This window comes from Tubulanus polymorphus, chromosome 5 (assembly GCF_964204645.1).
Source record: "Tubulanus polymorphus chromosome 5, tnTubPoly1.2, whole genome shotgun sequence".
In the NCBI taxonomy this organism is placed as follows: Eukaryota; Metazoa; Nemertea; class Palaeonemertea; order Tubulaniformes; family Tubulanidae; genus Tubulanus; species Tubulanus polymorphus.
The window spans coordinates 14,130,878-14,153,765 of NC_134029.1; the positions used below are offsets into that span (position 1 = coordinate 14,130,878).

The window sequence follows — 22,888 nt, forward strand, 5'->3', positions numbered from 1 at the left end:
CATTTCAATAGGCAAGTTTTTTGGGGTTTAAAATATACTGATTTTAGCTGGGAGCCCAGAATATATTGGGTTCATTTTTTTGAAAGATCACTGTTCAAAAGGCGTAATCGTCAATCAATTAATGTTTTACCACTTATGATACATTATATTTTTGCTGATTGGGGTATTCATCACGGGGCGCGAGGTGCGCTGCACATTGTACTTTTGAATCTCCTGACACTCATCACAGTTGATGGGACATGACGGTATAACATTTGATAAAATGAATGAAATAGAATTCTAGTCTGTGCGATGCTGAATTGACTTATTTGTCATAATAAATTGACTCTCGTTGCTAAGGTTATTTTAGCTGATTTTACCTTGTTATCAATGCAACTTGCAAATGAAAGGTAACTTTTTGGCGTAAGTACGCCAATTATGGACACAAAAATCTCAGGACAAAATATGGACAAATAAGTGCAATTGCTGTTTATTCGTGAATGGGTTAAAATCAACCAATTGCTGAAAGAAAACACACATTTTTGACCATGTCAAACTTATGATCACATAAAACCCAGATTTGCCGAGGAAGTTTTGAAGCGGTGTCATGCTAGATATATTTGGTAAACTTTCATCCACTATTGATTTCCACAAAGCACCCGCATTGTTCTACCTAGAAACGATGAAATAACAAGCAAAAAAAGTTCTCAAGTAATATCTATATGCGGTACCATACTTCAGGAAATCTGCCATACCTCATAGTATGGTCATTTAAATCAGAAGCGCTAGAAACCCTTTATTGCTACCTGGCAGTTATATTCATATTTTTTTCAGCTGAAATAGAGAAGTTAAAGAGTGAGTTGGTTACTGCGCAAAATGAATCGCAACAATGTACTCGGTCGACTAAAATGATGGAAGGCCAGCTTAAAGCAGTAAAAGCTGAACTGAATGCTAAAGCTAAAGAACTGGAAATAGTGTCACATAAACTACATGATGCAATCTCAGAGATCTCAACGCATTCAAATGAAATTTCGAACAAACACCAGGATCATGTGGAAAAGTTGTATGCCCAGGTAAAGTTCATATAATATTGACATATCACGAGTGGGGCAGATAAGATGTCCACATACCAATGTTAGAAGAACAAAACAAAAATTTTGAAAATTTAAGAGATACAATAACTAGTATAAACTTTTCACCCACAGTCATTGGGGTATCCAAAACGTGGGCGCTAGATGATCAAGATAATGACGTATTATACAAACTAGACGGATACAATAGCTTTTTCTTAAATCGTCATTTTAACTATGCAGGCGGTGTGGCGATATATATTGATGACCATTACCATTGTAAAGTACGTAACGACATGAGTATTGAAAGTAACACTTCTGAATTGTTATTTTGCGAATTGTCGATTTCACGTAATGAAAAAATATTAGTTGGTGTCCTGTATCAACAAAGGAGGTCAACCAATTGATCAGTTTACCACCGAACTTAATTCAAGATTAGCTAAATTGCCTAAAAATAACGTGTTCATTTTGGGCAACATCAATATAGATCTCATCAAAGCATCCACGCACAACAAGACCCACGACTTCTTGAATAACATGGTTTCGCACTCATTACAACTTCTCATTTTAAAACCAACAAGAGTCACCGAAATGTCAGCAACCTGTATTGACCACATATATACCATTGTTGACAACCAACGACCGGCATATTGACTACTGATATTTCAGACCATTATTCTACCTTTGTTATTTACCCGATGGCTCGACGCTTTGTTATTTGCTCGACGGCGTAAAAATGCATCGTACATTATCCATTTTAGACCGATCAATGAACTCAATATTTTGGATTTTAAAGCGCGCTTGGTCTACGAAGACTGGAGTGACATATACACAACCAATGATCCCAACGTGGCATAAAATCCCTTTTTCACGAGATACAAGCTGCTCTACGACTTAAGTTTTCCTATTCTAACTAAAAATGTAACTCGTCCTTCGTGTAAACCCTGGCTGTCCGAGGGCTTACTAAATTCTGTCAAAACCAAATTGAAATATTACCTAATATACAAACGAACTAAGCGCGCTGATCATCACGAACGTTATGAGAAATATCGCAACAGGTTGAATCGATTGCTTAAAGCGGCGCAGAAACGGCACTTCGCATTAGCATTAATTGCTGTGAAACATGACCTGAAAAAAACCTGGTCGATTCTAAACCAAGTTATCGGTAGCCCTAAAGATAATTTAGATTTTAAAAAGTGTTTTCTGAGAGGTCGAGTGAAAAACCTAAATGACCTACATCGAGCAGCGATGACGTAGTAGGTTGATAACAACAACAAAAATGGCGGAGCTCATTGCATGTAGTGAAGTGAGCGATTCTTCGTATTTAGTGGACGATAGCGATACGTTATCATCATCAAATCAAAGTAAGTATATACGTGATGCCCTGTAAATGCTATAGGCACTCTCTACATTACCGACAGATCATATATCAAACGCGTGTCTGAAAGTTATTGTTTGTTTTTCCTGCCGGTTATTCTCAATCTCGTCAATACATTACAATAGGCTATACAGCTGACACCGGACACGCACATTCTCAACTAGGCCTACTTATTTAATGCGTATTTGTACTGAGTCTACATAATATAATAATACTGTCATCTGAAGATTTTTTTATTGACAAAAAGCAGTTGATGAGAGATCTCTCACCTTTACTCAAAATGAAAATTATTTGGCTTCATTTCAGGCGATGACTCACTTACTCATTCAGACTTAGAAAAATCCAATTTAAATAGCTTAGATCCCTACTCGCTAGAACCATTAGCCATACGTGAACAAGATAACAGAGAGATAAATCTAATGTCAGAAGAAGGCCTACTAGGTGAAGGGATGGAAAGGATTGGAAACAAAGATTGGTAGGCATATGTTTATGAACGTTTTTAACTTGAGACCATTCTTTGCATCATCGCTTGCCAAGGTTTAATTGTAGACCCTTCATTAATAGACCAATGCAAGGATGATTCGTTGAGGATTGAAACAAATATACTCAATAAAGAAATCTTTTTTTATTCATAGGTGTGAATGTAATAACTGTGTTAGCATGGAGACAGAACCAGAAAGCTATTGCTGCCACGAAAAGAATGCTGTCCTCCATTAAAATGGAAGAATTTTCCACTGAAAATGGTCATGAGTTGATTTGCATCACCGCACATCCTGGGTTTCGTTCAGTTTGTCTAGATCCGTGGTCCCTCGAAATGGCATATCAATATTTAAAAGCTGATGGGTACATAGAACCTGAAATGCCCAATCAAGCGTAAGTAGAAAACTAGAAATAATTTGTTTTTTTAATTAGGGTTGTCTGACTTTCGTCGAAAACCCTCTTTAAATTCTGTTGATTATTATTATTATATATTTTCCGCCGATTTCGTCAAATAAAATTCATCTTCATTCAGATTCTGCAACTGACAGCTTCGAAATGAAATGTATAAATTGATACTGTAATAACGGTCTCTCTGAACCAACAGATTGTCTGAATGTACTTTCCATCCTATTTGAAACTTAAAATTACTTATTAGGTTACTGTAAATAAAGAATTGAATTGAATTGTTAGACAACAAGCACCGGCGAAATAACAGTTTGTGACGTCATTTAGTAAGTAAATAAAGGAGGGCTCCGAGAATTTCCAAATCACGGGGGACTATACTGGGGTTAGACCATTCAACCAAAAAGAGGATTGCTCCGATAATATCCATATCATCTCATTTTATTTTTTCCATCGAATACCCGGTAATTAATTTTTCCTTTCGATCACATGCATCCAGAAAACCCGTTATCGCTGCTTTGCAGCTATATTTTTTATTGTTTTAGGCAAAGAGCAATTCTTTTGCATGTATGTACATCAATATAAACAAAAGTGTAATGCATTTATTCTATTTACAGAAAATATGGATATACTGGCTATAGAAGATTTATCCAGTGGAACTATAGAATATTGGGAAAAAAGAAAAGAATACCTATTCCAAATTGTGTTGTTTCACAAATAAGAGAAACTTATCCAGATGAAGGTGGCATTTACAAAGGTTTTAAACAACCAAATCTGAATTAAGTACATTTTGTAGTAGTGTTAACTAATAGGTTTATTGTTCTAGATTATAGATTTACAGCCCTGCACTTACTTATTTACTACATGATTTCATAATTTGAAGGGATGAAAATAATTTTTTATGATAAATATTTATTTACCATTCTTAAATATATAATCATGTTGTTGTTACGATTGGCAATACTAGTTGATGAAAACCTTCAGTTTTGTGTGCTATCAATTCGGTTTCTTTATCAGCAAATCAGGTCTTGTGCAGCATGATTGCATTTTCTTTGTTGACTCGAGTTACTTTACTTGTCAGGGGTGGTGGTTTGGAATTGTCGCTGAGGTAACTCCTACCAGAGACAACATGGTCGCAGACACAGGCCATTAGTGGAGTAATGTAATCTGAAATGAACAATGTGCCAAAACTCCATGGTAATAAATAGATGTACATATATTTATATGATTAAGTTATTACTATAAACTTACTGAAAGTTGCTCGCTCCAATACTTTGCAAAGAGTATAACTTCCCTTCATGAACTTTGGATATACAATTAAGTACCTATCGTCACCCTGTTTTGTTTTAGCTTGCTTCCGCCAAACATTTTCATTGTGATGAAGGATTGCTATTTGATACCTGAAAATGTTACACTAATAAACATTAATATTTTGCTGACACTTTATCGAGAATCTTTGAAAATACTCCAGTTCTCTATTTACCTTGCCCTCAATGCCATGATAACTGAAATGGAGCATTTTTGGGGCCATGTGATTCAGCAGTGAATGGAACGATTCAACTCCGGATGTGACACTGTTCAGTGAAAGCTGTTTAACATCCTTCAGAACATTTGTTGAAAATACAGTTTGATGTAAACGAGTATATGCTTTTGAATCTGCAAACAAAAGTCTCCCTATTTCAAGGTATGGTACAGGTACATATAGAATGAAGGGTGCTATTTTCGTTTAGGCAAAAGCTAGGTGAGATGTATAGTGTAAACCTATAGCCTGAAGAAGGATGAGAAAAGACATAATAACACAAACCAACAACAAGAGCTAAAGAATTATTTGGAGTTGATATTTTACTCATAATAACATTACTCTGTAACCATAATAACATGTAAGGTGAAAATCATAAAGCAGTGATTACAATAAAAGCCGTGAAATTTATGTTATACATCTATTATATAATGTTTTTTTAATTACCATCATAAAGACATGCTGATTCTCCCTGTAAGGTATTCAAAATATAAATACAATTTGTAAAATATAGCTGCAAAGCAGCGTTGACGGGTTTTCTGCAAAGCCATTCAGAATGATGGGAATTGTAGTAAATTGAAATATCGATACATAGAATAAAATGCATTGACAGATTCGAACCTAATATGCTGTGTAAACGTCAAATATGATTCAGCTTTGAAACCGAACATACGCGGACGTACAATCACAAATATTAATTTATTTGACCAGGCATTTATTTTGGCTTTCAAACATCATGATACTGTATTATCACCATCCTTAAAAATGGATCTGTCCTATTAAGAACTCATCTTAAGCATGAACTTTGGATATACAATTAAGTACCTATCGTCACCCTGTTTTGTTTTAGCTTGCTTCCGCCAAACATTTTCATTGTGATGAAGGATTGCTATTTGATACCTGAAAATGTTACACTAATAAACATTAATATTTTGCTGACACTTTATCGAGAATCTTTGAAAATACTCCAGTTCTCTATTTACCTTGCCCTCAATGCCATGATAACTGAAATGGAGCATTTTTGGGGCCATGTGATTCAGCAGTGAATGGAACGATTCAACTCCGGATGTGACACTGTTCAGTGAAAGCTGTTTAACATCCTTCAGAACATTTGTTGAAAATACAGTTTGATGTAAACGAGTATATGCTTTTGAATCTACAAACAAAAGTCTCCCTATTTCAAGGTATGGTACAGGTACATATAGAATGAAGGGTGCTATTTTCGTTTAGGCAAAAGCTAGGTGAGATGTATAGTGTAAACCTATAGCCTGAAGAAGGATGAGAAAAGACATAATAACACAAACCAACAACAAGAGCTAAAGAATTATTTGGAGTTGATATTTTACTCATAATAACATTACTCTGTAACCATTGTAACATGTAAGGTGAAAGTCATAAAGCAGTGATTACAATAAAAGCCGTGAAATTTATGTTATACATCTATTATATAATGTTTTTTTAATTACCATCATAAAGACATGCTGATTCTCCCTGTAAGGTATTCAAAATATAAATACAATTTGTGAAATATAGCTGCAAAGCAGCGATGACGGGCTTTCTGCAAAGCCATTCAGAATGATGGGAATTGTAGTAAATTGAAATATCGATACATAGAATAAAATGCATTGACAGATTCGAACCTAATATGCTGTGTAAACGTCAAATATGATTCAGCTTTGAAACCGAACATACGCGGACGTACAATCACAAATATTAATTTATTTGACCAGGCATTTATTTTGGCTTTCAAACATCATGATACTGTATTATCACCATCCTTAAAAATGGATCTGTCCTATTAAGAACTCATCTTAAGCACCTGCTGAGTCGATAGATTGAGTGAATTTACAGATAAGAACGTACTATGATTTAGAATAGATTTAAGAAGTTAATGTTTTTATTGAAATATTTGAATAAATACATATATTGTAGATTCAATCAATAAATTATGAATTGATCTGGTCTAGGTTTCCAGCTGATGTTGATTTTGGCTTTTATGGATTACAAATTCTATAGTGATAAACAATTGATACCTGCAACATGTGTGTAAATCAAACCTATTCCACTAGTTGCGTGTGTTTCCTAATAAACAGGAGAGTCACTCTTTATCCAAGTTATTAGAAAAATAATGTTCATTTAGTTATAGAAATTCATTGCCTTTTTGGAAATTCTGTAATAATATTTGTATTGTCCTAATTTTTATTACTGTATGAACCAATGATATGCTTTGTAAATATCATGTAATAAAATAAATTTGAATTTGAATTAAATTTGAACATGAGAATCAAGCATAACTTGTGTTTTTTCAAAATGTCTTTTGTTAACAGTTTCAGAGTTTCAATTGCAATCAAATCCAAATTGGCTAAAAAGTACATAGGACTAAATGAAATGAACCGTTAGTTACTGAAAACCTATTCCAGTGTTATGTCGATCGTGTTGAATCACTTTTCTTGAGTTGAAAGAATCAGATCTTCTATGGTGCAACATCGGTCGAAGAGAGATATCTTGGTGTTGACTGTCCTTGACCATCTAACTGCATGCGTTTGACATTGGAATCAGCATCATACCCATTTGAACTGCAAAATATTCATACAACATGAAAACCTACAGTACATGTATACAGTAATCAAACTTTCACCAATGTTGGATATTTGAATGAATGTTGGGTTTATTTCAGTATTCTAAAGCAGGAAATAATTAGCCCAATCAATAGGCCCTATTCCCATTGGAACAATTGTATAATGCGTACGCTATACTGTACACTTATCAGTCAAGAATGGAGAAATCGGTATACCAAACCTACGAACAGCAAAATGTACAGGCCTACAATGATTTCTTGTATACAAGCCGTGACCACATGAACGTTTTGGTTTGACTATTAATGTCAGCAGGTCAGAGAAGGCCTGGCCAAATTTAATCACATGGCTCAAATCAATTAGCTTTTCTGCGTGTGAATACTTCACTGTATTGTTTTAAAAATAGGCCTATCAAGTGAATTAGTACATAGACTGAATTAAACTTTAGGCTACTCCTGACCAAATCCTATCCATGTTATAATTGCACCAGTTATAGTAACATCACTGTAGGGCCGACGAGAGGGAAAAAGTTGTGTTTGTAGTACATAGGCATGGTAGGCTTGTCGTACTCACTTAAAACGCTGTTGTTACCTGTACGTGACTGTATGGTAATTTCTACAGGTTAGCCGTATGTGAGTAGGTTGACGCTCAGACTTGCAATATTGGGATTCGAAACCAAACGAAAAAAAAATCCAATTGTAGTCCAGTGATTTACCAACTGTGCCACAGAACGTAACTGCAGGGTGGATGAAATTTGATTTACAAATAGCCTAGCCTCACCTAACCCAAACTCTATTCTTTCACGCATGCACGTTTGCAGATTATAGGAACTCACGTACAGCGTTTTTAGGGAACTCACGTACGGTTAACCTGTGGATATCACCGTACAGTCACGTACGGGTAACAACTTCGTACTTAAAAAATGGTATTGGCTACTAAGAACTCACGTACGGCGTTAGTAGGGAACTCACGTACGGTTAACCTGTGGAGATCACCATACAGTCACGTACGAGTAACAACTACGTACTAAAAATGGTATTGGCTACTATATAATTGGCCTATAGACAAATAAATACCGGTAGTGCGGTAGGCTTTCTTAGCTTCCACACTTCACAACCGAACCAACTGACCAACCAGTATATTTAGTCCCAGTATGCACCAACCAGCACAGGCCTAACACTGTCAACTGTGTGTACTGTCGTAGGCTATCGAGAATCACCTGATACTTTTCTGTCGTATGTTTTCTCTCTGAGACGAACGTAATTCTAGTAGCCTTCCGCGACTCAACGACCTTGATTTAAACTTGATCAATTCAAAATCTGTTTTTTGACGCTTTTGGTTACATGAACTGATCAGCAATATACTTAAATAAAATAACCGGAATAACAAGAAATCAAAAATATTAAAGAGGTAACAAACAAATGTCCGTAAACCTGTCAGACACGCGAACGCCGGACTCGTAAACTCTTGGACTCGGACCCGCTGAGCAATAAATTCATAAAATTGACTTTGAAATTGATTGTGGAGAAGAGAGGGAATTATTCGATAGCTCTTCCTCGAAAAGAAGATAGAAATATCGGAAAGAAAACACAACATGGCTACTAATTGAACGGAGCCAAATTTCCGATGTTGCCGATGACAGTGCCTTTATAAAGTGGATTTATCGAAATTCCCATGCAGTATCTGGAGATTGAAGTGAGCTGAAGGCTATCATACGGATTGTATCGGCGACAGCGGTAAGGTAAGAAAGCCTTTACACTTTTAACAAAAACTATGTGGAAAAGGGAAAAAAAAATAAATAAATATAGCAGCAAGCAGCGATAACGGGTTTCTGACTTTCTGGGTAGAATGCCGTTCAGGGATGCGAGCAAAGATTTCACCTGAAATCAGTTAGTTACATTCCGTTTTTTCCGTCAAAAGAGCCACCTAGGGGTCAACTTACAACATGGATATGTTGACCCGCATGTGCTACTACGCGCATGTGCTACTACGCGCAAAGTACTAATGTGCCAGGTTTTGGGGGAAATAACATCGAGAAGAACGAAGCTCCGGTGTTTTTACCATTCCCTAGTGACAGTTTAAGCGCATATTCGGTTATTATTAGTTCCGAAAAAGTCGACTAGATAAGAAAACTGAATTTGGCCCAAAGCACAAATTTGGCCTATAGGGTAAACTATGCAAGAGGGAAAGCCTTATAGTGTTGTGACTATTAGTAGAGGAGTGACAAGTCAGTCTGACAAGTTAAGCGATCAGATGGGGACTACCATTCACTTGAAATTGACGTCCAATAACCATTATAAAAACATAATCACGAACGGTAACATCACTCCCCATTACTGACTGTCACTGGTCTCTGGCTAGCAATCATTCTTTATCGGTGCAGTGAATATGATCTTTCCATGTTAAATTACGATCAAAAATTACACCTTCAAATTTCGCACTATCAACACGATTAATGATTTTATCTGCAAGAAAGATATTAAGTCCTAGGTGGTCCCTATTGCCAAATACCATATAAAGAGTTTTATCTATATTTACAGATAATCTATTGGCTCTAAACCACTGTAATAAATTTGATAGTTCCGAATTTAATGTATGCTCTAATTTTTTTGGGTCTCGATCACTGTAAAAAAAAGTTGCTGTCATCGACAAATAGTATTGATTGTAAAAGCCTACAAGAAGATGGACAGTCATTGATATAAATAAGAAACAGCAGGGGACCTAAAATAGACCCCCGTTTCACTCCGGAAGTAATAATTTTGTGGTTAGATAAACTGTTATTAAACTTTACAGCTTGTTTCCTATCCAGGAGATTATGAAACCAACTTAAGGGGGAACCACAGATACACAACATTTCAGGGTCGTCGTTATTATATACATTCTGCCAGTTACTGGCCAACAAAGAGCGGGAGAAATGTTCAATTGACCGCAAGTTAATATCACGGACCTGCGTTTTCGACGGGGATTTGTAGGGTTTGGTCTCATACACACCGTGAATGGCGGCAAAAATTGGGTAATGATCTGTGAGATCAGCTAAAAAAACGCCGCTAAAAAACGTCGATAAAGTTAATTAAAATGTTATCAATAACTGTTGCAGAGTGCTCGGTGACACGAGTAGGTAAAGTGATGAGGGGCAAAAAGGAATTAGAAATCGCAGTATTCATAAAATTCTCACTTAAGTAATTTTTGCCAAACTTACTGTAATCGCCAATGAGAATAACATTTAGACCGTTAACCTCTTGGGCAAATACATCAAATTCACGGTATAGAACGCCAATAATTAGCTTACGTTTAGAATTTGCAGTTGTTTCAATAAATAAGGACTCAGCTAGATTTAAGTCATCCCTGATCTTAAAAGATATAGCATTATTGATCAAAAGACCGACTCCACCCCCTCCCTTATTTAGTCTACTTCGGAAGACACTAGTGAAGCCAGGTAAACGAAACAAAGATTCATTTGGTACATTGGAGTCTGTCCAAGTTTCCGATAAACAAATTATACTAAAATCATGGTTAATTATATGGATATATTCAGCCAAACTATCAAAGTTTTTTTCTGGCACTGCGTACATTAGAATGGAATACACTAAAGGGCACTCCATCACTAGATTTCAGATTGAAATGCGTAGAAGTATAGTAACTATATCAACTGAAATGAACAAAACAAAAGATCTATGGGCAGAAAGTCACTGTCATTAAAATTCACCGAATTTCACACACTTCAAAACTTTCGGGCTACTTCTGAATTCAATAAATTTCTGTCACTTCTCAAATTTTACTGCAGAAATGAGTAGGCCTCAAATCAAGTCATGGTTTAACTATTCTAATCAACATTTCATGAAACTTTTAAAAGAAATTGAAAATATTATTTACCCTTCTATGTGCAAGTTTTTGTGAGGCCGATCTTTTCGAGGTTGATGGGGTAATCATCGTGGACGGAGTGAGTTGTGGCTGAAAGTCATCAGTTTTGCGCTTGAAAATTGTTGGGATGGCATCAGCTTTCAGAGCTCTTTTTTGTTTGTAGCCCATGGAAACTGCTACCGAGTTTTCGCCCGCGACAATTCATTATTTTGGTTTTGTCACACGCGACAATTCATTATTTTGTTTTTGTCACACGCGACAATTCAATATTTTGGTCTTATCGCTCGCGACAATTCAATAATTTGGTTTTGTCGCCCGGGAATATTCAATATTTTCATTTTATCGCCTGCGACAATTCATTATTTTGGTTTTATCGCCTGCGACAATTCATTATTTTGTTTTGTCACACGTAGCAATTCAATATTTTGTTTTTATCGCCCGCGACAATTCAATAATTTGGTTTTGTCGCCTGCGACAATTCATTATTTTGGTTTTATCGCCTGCGACAATTCATTATTTTGGATTTATCGCCCGCGACAAATCATTATTTTGGTTTTGTCGCCAGTGACAATTCATTATTTTGGTTTTGTCGCCCGTGACAATTCATTATTTTGGAGCTACAATTCTTATTTTTGGTTTTGTCGCCCGCCACAATTCATTATTTTGGTTTTATCGCCCGCGACAATTCATTATTTTGGTTTTGATGCCCGCGACAATTCATTATTTTGGTTTTGATGCCCGCGACAATTCAATATTTTGGTTTTGTCGCCGGCGACAATTCATTATTTTGGTTTTATCGCCCGCGACAATTCAATATTTTGGTTTTGTCGCCCACTTTATTAGCTTTTGAATAATTAGGCCAATTAATAACGTAATAAAGACTTATGCTTACGCCTATTTTGAAGTCGATTAACGCGACAAAGACAATTCATTATTTTGGTTTTGTTCCCCGCGACAATTCATTTTTTTGATTTTGTCGCCGGCGACAATTCATTATTTTGGTTTTATCGCCGGCGACAATTCATTATTTTGGTTTTGTCGCCCACTTTATTAGCTTTTGAATAATTAGGCCATTTAATAACGTAATAAAGACTTATGCTTACGCCTATTTTGAAGTCAATTAATCTGATATAGTGTCGAATATTACGGTCATTTTGGCAGATTCTTTTTTTTAAAAGTGATATTAAAGCGATCATTCAAGTGATCCTACTTAATGAAAGATCACATATTATTTCTTTTTCTAAAGATGTACGGAAGCTTATATGTCAAAAGCGATAAAGGTCCTCGAGTTGTCGCGTTCCAACTCGACAAGTGGCCATATTTATGTCGACATATCGCGATATATCACGTCAAGTCGACATGAATATGTCCACATATCGTGACGTTTTCACGACAAATTTCGCTTTTTCGCCTATTTTCCACAGGACAAGCCGTCATTTGAAGACACGTCGAAATATAAGATGAGGACGCCAGCAATATGGTGACTGAGTTTCAAGTCGTCATGAATATGTCGACTTGTTGCGAGGAAAATGGTTGAGAAATATTTCATCAAAACGTCACAATATGTATTCATGTTGACTTGACGCGATATGTCGAAATAAATGGTGACTTTGTCGAGTTGGAACGCGACAACTCGAGGCCCTTTATCACTTCCGTACTTCCGTATATATGGGACCCGTACAAAACCGTCGCGATCTTTTATCACGACGAAAGTATGTCGAAAAAACGTGATATATCGTGATTTATCGACATAATTAAGTCGATACATCGTGTTAATATCATGATAAATCGTTATACGGATCACGCCTTTCACCAATGTCGACGTCTGTATCTCAACATAACCGCGTACATAATTATCGACATAATTATCACTCCTTTAGCTAAAATGTCGTGAAACGTATGGCAATTTATTGAGACAATACACCAAAAAGTTGACATAAAAATCACGACATTTTAAATAAGGTCTTCCTAGTTACATCGATATATTGAGATAGTTAACCTACTTTCGATAAGGGGACGCATACGTAATGATGTTTAATGTTAGATGAATATGAAAGAAGGAATAAAGTTGGCAGAAAAATTAAAATGACTTTATCATCACCAGAATTTGGTGGACATATTGAATGTTGGGGTTCAAGTAGAATGACCCCAAATGCTGGGGCACAATAATAGTGTTCGGTACATGGTCGATGAACTAAGTAGGACATTCGCATCAATACTTTGTCACGATTGATTTGCGGAATGCGACAAAATATTGAATTGTCGCGTGCGACAAAACAAAAATAATGAATTGTCGCGGGCAACAATACCGTCCTTAATTGCTTATTGCTTAAATACCGTCCAAATATAATCCTTCAACTTGAAAATTAGTTCTGACACTTACTAATGTAAACATTGACTTTGGTATCCAGGGGCGTAGCCACCTAAAATTCAATGGTGCGACAATCCGGAGCGCACATCCATACGAGCGACGATGGCGCGATGTATAGAAGGGGGGTTTGGGGGCTCTCCCCCAAGAAAATTTGAACATTAAAACGTCTGAGATGCGTTCTGATGGCTATGAGAGCTCATATTTGAATAATCTTTCTGTAGATAATATAATGCCTCTAATGGTATCTTTGGTCTAGGGACGGATCCAGATGTTTCGCCATTCCAGAGCGGTTTCTGAGTCCTGCTGAACTGGAAGGGCAACTATATCATAGCACAAAACGGGGGACCTGGGGACACTACCCAGAAAATTTTGATTTTTCAATGCTCTGAGATGCAATCTTTAAGCATATTTTGGGCATAAAGTCTATCACCTTGAAGTTTATTATTTTCGTTTAGATTCATTTAGACCATTTTCTATACTACTTCGAGAATACTTGCCCGGAATAGAACATTCATGTTAGTACAAGAGCCTGTCAAAATCACGAACTAGAAAGATACAAGGGCAAACCTGAGTACCCCTCGATACAAGTGGTCAGCTGGATCTGCCCTTGACCATTTATTGATGAATAGTAAACTAATGTAAGCTTATTGTACATCAATACCGGTAGGCCTACTCTCTCGATTTTCTCGGTTTCCATGTCTCGGCACTTGAGCAGAATTTTTTTGGTTAAATCCCTTATTATGGTCCATTTTTCATGAACAAAAAACACCTAAAGAATCAGTGAAATATAACCAGAACAATACCGGCTTGAGTCGCTCTAAAGTAATATGAAAAAAGTCTTCTGAATTCGGCAACTTTGATACTGTGAGATCAGGTGCATGGTCCAGATGTGATGCCGTAAACACTATAAACAAAACTCGCTGGAGTCACTGGGTTGGATGTGGCCTACACCGAAAATCTCAAGTGCATTACCAACGCCTCCGTATTAGCACCACTGACTTCTTCAAAAGAACTTTATACCCCCCCCCCATGTTAATACAGAATTTCGTTTATTATGACGTTTTAACAATGGGTTTTTCAATTATTGGTGCGACATATGTCGCAGTTGTCGCACCGGTGGCTACGCCCCTGGTTTCCTCGGAAAATATTCACTCTTGAATGCAACAAGACTTCAAGCTAATTTTTCCTTGCTAATTTCTTCATTTTCTTAGTGTAAGCTTCGAAAAGTTTTGCTCTTTATTCACTCTTGCCTGTTACTATAGTAACAAGCAGCTGGGGCCCTGCAAGTCAGCGATGCTCATGGTGAGTTTGACCACTTACAGCTGTCAGTATCAATTAAATTGTTGTTGATACTGGCTCTTTGAGAGTGGAAATGCCGCGATCATAACCACTGGGATAGACTTTAGTACGGCATTTAACCCGGCAAGGCAGAAACCCGTTATCGCTGCTTTGCAGCTATATTTTCTATTTTGTTTTGAAGTTCAATCCAATAAGTCCGTTAATAAACGCAAGAATTATACTGCGTTTGTTTGAGACAATAAAGCTTAGTACCGGTAGGCCCAAAGGTTGCGTACAACTCGATAAACACTTCGAGCGAACACACAGCGAACAATCTCCTTTCCCCCAGCGAACGCTTATTACGAATATCAAGCGCGAGTCCTGCTCAGTGGTGTTGGTAGTGCAGCGACTGCAGCTGCGAAAGCAGCGGCAATAGTTTAATGACATTTTTTGTCTCTCTATACCACGTTTTTGAAGAAATTAAGTAAATTCACTGCGGCAATATTTAGAACCTGTCCAAAATCGAGATTTGGCCGCAGCAATCAAAAATTGCTTCCAATTCGCCTGCAGCTTACGGATAAGAGTATGTTATATACTTGTATTTAGTATATACGTTCTGGATTTGACAATGATCGGTATGTACTGTAGGAAATATATTAGTATTGATAAATGGTTGAAGCCCGCGGCCAAATGAAGTAATATATTCTTTTATTTTTATACCTCGTCAACACAACAGCTTTTCTCCGCTACATCTCTTCGGCATGTTTAGTTTATGCATACGACTCACCGGTACTCTAATGATTTATCCTAGTAAATACATGGTAAATTTGGTAAAGAAAATTAGGTACTGTTGTATTAGGTTGATTCGTCGATGTTTACTGCTCGACATTGCTTTTAAAATCTAGAGCAGTATATTTCCTGTGTATCGGTAATATGATTTTATGAGGAAAATGGGTAATTGTTAAAGATTACTGTTTGAAAACCGCACCTGAATGTGAAGTCTTGCGGCAATAAATTTGTTTATTTACACTTGAATTGATAATCGAAGTGACAAGCAACCGCCAGTGGATTTCGGGATGACGACTCAGAAAAATATGTCACCTCATTACATGGGACCCAATTTTCGAAGATTACAGCCGGACAGTGCTTTTGTAACGTTGATTTATCAAAATACGTATTTCGTGAGTATTTGTAGATCGAAGTGAGCTGAAGGATATCATACAGATTGTATCGGCAACAGTGGCAAGGTAACAAAGCCTAAGTTCTTTTAGTGAAAATAGTGTGACATGAAATAATAATAATAAGAAACAGAAAACCCTAACTACGGTGTTACGTTTTTCCAGAAATGTTACGTATTTCATATAGATTCAAAATCCGGGAAATTTTTTCCATAACAATAGATATCGTTTATTACACAAATAAAAATAGTCATATTGTTCATTTACTTGCTTTTGAGGTAAATCACGCCAGAATAAATTTTCAACGATCTTTGGCGGAACACTGACTGCTTTGTGACCCGCTATTATGAAGTTCTGTCAGCTACTGCCATCTATGTTGAATCAAAAATGGTGTCTGGTGAGGATAATTTTGTAATGTCTGATGCCAAGTTTTCTTCAAATCCATCATCTCAATCTGAGCCTAGTGACACACACGATTCTAAACTTGAGACTTTTGATTTTTGTGTTTAGTTAAGGAAACTACTTATTTTTCATGAAAGTTACCAGTTAAAAGGTTGATTCCGTAAAAATTTCTGAAAATACTTAAAATTTAGATATATGTGTTACTTGGAAAAAAATTCATGGTTGGCAGGTCTGTTGTTTTGTGCTTCAAGGTCATTGGTTTCATTTTATGTTTACCAGCAGAGATTTTTTAAATTTTGATTGTTGAGAATTTCAAATCACTTCCCAAGAAGGCATCGGTGCATACCTAGTTAATAAAGCCTTTCTGATTTTGTTGATTGTCATTTCAGATGCGAAGTTCACAGGGTGAAGTTTCTTTTTGGCAAGAAAAAAGTTTTCACTTAAACGCTGAAAAAGATGAACTCGAAGAGAAAATAGCAAACTTGACACGGCAGATAGGTTTCAACCAATCTAAGTTACAACATGAAGGACGTAATATGCACACTTATGAACTCCAGGTAGTGACAAAATTAAATTTTCTGTTGAAACTTACTATTTTTCTTACTTGCAAATTAGTATGTGGAAAAGTGAACAAGCAAAAAACAACGATGAACAATTTTTAGCCTTCAGTCAAAAACTTAAGTGCATACAGATGTTGTTCCCAGCTCTACAGGCTAAAGTTTTTGGGTGATTTTCTAGTGGCTTTGTACATTTGTTTTAGGTGCGAGGAAAATTAGCCCTATTGTTTTTGGCACCTATAGGTCATCCAAGATGGCCGCCACAGTCATTTAGATATGTAAAATAGCCATTTTGGAGCTTCTTCCTGCTCTACAGTCTTCAATTTTAGAACAATTTTCTAATTACTTAATCTGTGGTTTTATCAGGGATGAAAATCTTCCGACCATAGACGGATTTTCGACCTTTTCTAACATTTTCTTTATTCCTGAGATCAGTGTAAATCGCCTCAATCGCTTTAATCACCTCAGTCGCGGGCATCACATCGGAGTGCTCCTTAGTTAGGAGTGCTCCTTAAGATGGTTTTCGGCAGTAGTTAGCATAACTGTGGAGTCGGGGAGAAACCAATATGGCGTCTCATTCAAAAAGTGGCTCTTATTCAGGCCTAAACTATTAACATTTTTATCAAAAGAAAGTAAGTTTTTAGCCCACTTGTGACTTTAGTCCCAGCGGGCTATTGCGTTCACTTTTCGTTCGTCGTCCGTCCGTAGACAGAATCCAGTTATTTAGGGAAGTTTTGAAGACGCTTCTATGTAATGTCTTAATATTTGGGTTACACATGTATCTACCCTAGACACATCTTCACCCCAAAAACTGGCCCTCTTTGAATCAAGATTGCCGACTGGCAGCCATTGACGTTCGCCAAAATCAGCACTTTTTCACGTTTTTGAACTTTTTGAGGGAAATTTTGAAATGCTTTGATCAATTGCCTTGATCTTTTGTGTATATTTGAATCCCCCCGGTGTCCATCAGCATAACAAAAATTGGGTCGATCGGACTCAAGATGGCTATCCTATGACCTGTTTAGTGCCCAAAAATGTCAATTTTGGCCCAAATTCTGAGGCCTGTTGCCTCGTACTGGTGGTTTGCCATTTCTCATTGCAATTGCTGATGGGTATTTTTTAGAAAGGGATGTTTTATACCTGAGACAGATATTTTTGATCAGCCAATATGACGCAATTGGTGGCCATCTTGGTGTAATCAGTACTCATTCGTAGGTGGGAAAAAAATTTTTCGACATTATATCGATACCTAAGCATATGGCAGATTGCACATTATTGGGTACCAAAAACTAACTTTGTTTGTCAATTTTTAATTTTTCTTGAAACACTTTTTATTGATGATATTTTCAAAAATTACATAATTTTTCAAGTCTAGAATAACGATTGAGGATAAAAAAATAAAAAAATCTTGACAAAATAGTCATTTAAAGATGGTACTACGTTCTGTCACGAATTGATAATGCATGTTTGACATGGTATAACATTTAAAAAAATGCGACGGGAAATAAACGAATTACATTACAGAGAAGAAAATTACCAAGTGCGTCATGGCAGTAGGTGAGTTTAACCACCTTTATTCACTTTATATTAGATAAAAGCTCTGATTCTAAAGGGTTAAATTTGACGGAAATTTATCGAAAATGTCGGATAGATTTTCCTCACACAAGAATACATGTGATTGTCTAACATATCAAGCTTCATCACGGTACTCGCTTACAGATAAACGATTGAGGTTGTTACTAAAAACGTTCTTTTATTTGCTTGATCGCAAATACCGAACGTAATGTTTGACAGAATTTGTCCCGAACGTATTGATTGGGGTGTGTTACGTTCGGGACTCCAGGCCCCGACACTGAGCGATGTCACACCACAGTCAGTTAAATATTCCAGATATCGTGCAGTCGACTAACCAGCAGATCTCGGTTATTGTTGCGAAACTAGGTTAAAATTCATCGATATAAACAGCAAGCGCACAGCGGGATAATTCCCACGACTATAAATAGAACTCGCGTCAGCGCGCAACACATATCAACTGTCAGTGTGCCGTATTCCACGTGGTAGTAGATTGCGGTGAAATATAGAAATGATGACTGACTCGCGAGGCAAGCAAAGACCAATTGTGTGTAAAATATTGCCGTGGTAAGCGAAATGCCGATGCAACTTGACTCCAAGCTTTAGATGGATTTTGATTTTTAACAGTGAATTGAAATGGGAAAATATTTTTTCCAGTCACAAAATCGGCTCCGAGGTAGGGGGAGTCTTAGTACAGTGTACTAATTTTCTTATTGAAGCGAAGCCTTTAAGTAGCGGCTGGGCTTGCATATATCACTTTGTAAAATGTTTATATCATTTTTACGAATAAAGATGTTTTACTTGTACATGTATAACTTTGTAATAATAACTGTGCACTAGTTTTGAGAAAAATCGATCCTTGTATAAATATTTTCGACTATTCTACTCCTAGGTCTTTTGTTGTAATCTAAAATGATTTTCTAAAATATAGAAATCTTTATCTTCAACCCGAATTTAACATTTTATTTCATATGAACTTATAACAGTATTCCGAACAGTTACTACAGTACATTAATTCAAGCAAACAAATTTTTCAACTGTTTATAGTCTTCCTCGACTCGTTTCAATTCGGCAATTTTGAATGGCCCGTGGCCTTCAAGCGTCAAAGGTCCGTAAAAGAGGAGTCTCCTGCTGATTGTTTCTTCGTCGTTCCGTCGTGGCCAGTCGAAAGTGTCAGCGCCTACCCTGTGTAAATATTTTAAGTGGGCATTGTCATCGTCATACCGTAAAATTCACCCGATGTAGTAGACGCGGTCAAAACAGACAGCGTGATACTCTCCCACCTACAAAAGCAAAACAGTTAGTGCCTTTCGATATAAATTCTTGCAAAAATCAGTGGACAAAAAACTTACTGAAATTGCAGGAAGAGTGTCTTGATCAATGTTAAATTCTTCATCAGTAATTTTTTTATGCCAATAATCATCAACGGACTGTGTGGAATTTAGTGCTGTTGGTTGGTGTGAAGAAAGTTGGCGACTTTCCGGTGCTGAAGGATTTTCAGGTAAGTGAACTAGTGTTTGCGGTTCCTGGTTGATTTCAACGGAAACATTTACATTATCAACGGTTTCTCTTTTCGATAGACTCTTCAGTTTTACATTCTTTGAGACGCTGACGTAATTAGAGTTTTTGCACACAGACAACTCCAAGCCAATACAATGCATACAAAAACAACAAAATTCTCGCACCATCAGTTTGTAATTGATGCCAGTATTCTTGTATGAATGTTGTCGACGACACCCCTTAAGAGTTCTGATATTTGTCTCGGGCCTGTTTCGTAGAATTGTATTGTCGGCTACATAGAGAAATGACCGCCGCGAAATTGCATCATCGAGTGTTAGATTGTTTTTACAATAGGTGTACATTTCCGAGGCACTACATATAATTATCCCACCCGATATGGCCCGATCGACACAGCGATTCACTACACCAATTTCTCCATCCCCCTCCCCCTTCCCGTGCTCTGATCCGTAAAAGTGCCGTTCCATGATATAGTTCGAAAGGCTGAGATCGGCAAAGGTACCTTTACCTTTGAATTGGCTGCTACAGCCATCTGAAAAAACGACCACTCTTTCGAGAGTTAAATTTCTGCGTTTAACCAAGTAGCTCATTGCTTCATTAAAATAGTGCTCGACGGCATTGAAATCATGATTTGCGTCATCAGATATGATGACTACCGATTCTCTGACTTTGAGTTTCGAAATGGGGTCTGTGTAATACGTAACACAAGGATGTACAGTTATGGTTTTCTTCCCATAATATGCAGATTTAATTTCATCCTGGAATTTAACTTCCCGATTCTTAGCAAAATCTGATACCATGAGAAGCCATTTTTCTGGTAGACTGTCTTTGATGGATGTAAACTGCATATATTGCCAGTGGGCAGTAAATACATGGAGTGGGTAGCTGACTCCACCACAGTTTTCAAAATCTGAAACTAGTTCAATGACAAACTGTCGAAAATTTCGCGATCAACATGTATTTTGGTTGGGCATTTGGGTATTTTGGATCAGTCTTTTTTTCCCAATGATTCCAACAAATACACTCTTTATCAAAACCAGAACAGAGCTTTTCAAGGCTGTTCTTTAAATTTCCACACTTTTAGCAACTACCCTTCACGCATTCTAATCTGTGGAAACGTTGGCCATCAGATTTGTCACACAAAAGTCGGTCACGTAGTTGAATTCCATCAGAAAATGGACCACCAACAACTTTAAGCGCTTTCATTTTATAATTCAAATTTTCACAATGTACACATGTACAAACATTACGTGTTTCGCTTAGTTTTCTTACGTTTAGCGGTCTCAATAAATAGAATTTTCTGAGACTTACAGACATGTCAGGAAATTCTTTGAGAAATAGTTTATGCGTAGCATTTATAGATAATAGGAGCATATATCCCGGGCCATCCTTGTTAGCATACCGTTTTTGCGGCATGACACAGGATATATCCTCCCGAAAATAGAATGAACGAATAGCATTTTTAACTTTATCAGAGATCTGATCTTTTCGCGTTCTACGGGCACCAGCAGTTTTTATTGCGTTAGTCAATGTTTTCCGACTGACTGCATACTCTTTCGAGAGATATCTGATACTGGCCCTTTTACACTTCTTTGCTATTTCTAGGATAGCACTCTTAGTGAACCTATTTTTTGACCGAAGTTTTCGAGATAGTGGGTGACCCAATGCAGCTTTTTTTTCGGGGGCTCGCGTTTTGAATAAGTCGTTTTACAACCGCTGCATATTTCCGGGGGGACTTAGGTAAATTCTTTTTTGCCCTTGACGTGGCATTATAAAATTGCTATTTTCCAGTAAATGGACTTTTTTCTATCGGAGCACAGGCCTCATCATTTCCACTTCTTGATTTATTTTGTTCCTTTTTTGTTTGTTTTCTATTGCGATCTTTTTCGCGCACGCGTCGCAATTTCTGTGCCGACCATCTGGCATGCTCCTCGCGTTTCTTTTGACGCCAGTATTCACGTTGCTCATTTACTTTGTTTCTTGTTGCAGCATTATTTTTTACAGATGTTTTCTTTTGAGGTGTTTGATTCAAAACTATTCTTAGTTTTTTTACTGTTGTTTCATTTTTTTCATTTTTGCGTCTTTCACACATTTTCCTATTTCTTTCTTGAGCCAATTCATTTTCTCTAGCTCGTATCACTTTAGCTTTATTGCTAGGCTTTTGCTTTTGCAATTCTGTTTTATTTTTGTCTCTACGTAGGCGAGCTGCTACTTTTTGTTGTTCTAGATATAATGCGTATTTTTCGGGGTCATTTTTCTTCATCAAATTACGATAATAGCTGGTGCGAGAAGACATAGTTATTATTGAAACAAATGCATTACGCAGAACGCAGAATTTGGGGACATATATAATGATAATTTGTACTATGAGCATCGATTCCGAAAGATTCACGCAAACATTCCTTCGAACCAATACATTCAGAACTGATTTCCGTCATAAAAAATACGTTCGATAATATTTTCCATCAAAACATTGAATTAGCGATACGTTCGGTCATTCTCCTTATGATCTGCGTGACCTTCATGACTCGATCGATAAAAGCGAGCCATTTTTGCAAAATCAAGGCCAGTGATCGTACTTTAATATTGATTTCATGACAAAAAATGGTCATTAACCAACATATTTTTTTATTTCAATTGTTCCCGACAAATAAGTCGCGAACGTAATGCAGTTTGAAGGAATGGTATAAACATATCAGCACAAAAAAACGTAACTTACAGAGAAAATCTGTGACTGGGGTTCAAAA

At 36.8% G+C, this 22,888-nt stretch overlaps 1 protein-coding gene across 6 annotated transcripts in view; it reads left to right on the top strand.

Annotated features, from left to right (window-relative positions):
• Positions 1-22,888, top strand: part of LOC141905831 (uncharacterized) — a 270,857-nt gene that overhangs the window by 92,312 nt on the left and 155,657 nt on the right. For all 6 annotated transcript variants that reach the window (XM_074794884.1, XM_074794885.1, XM_074794888.1 and 3 more), the window contains 2 exons: positions 814-1,052; positions 16,884-17,051. In XM_074794884.1, coding sequence (XP_074650985.1) covers positions 814-1,052; positions 16,884-17,051 — 407 coding nt within the window. The remainder of the gene's footprint in view (positions 1-813; positions 1,053-16,883; positions 17,052-22,888) is intronic.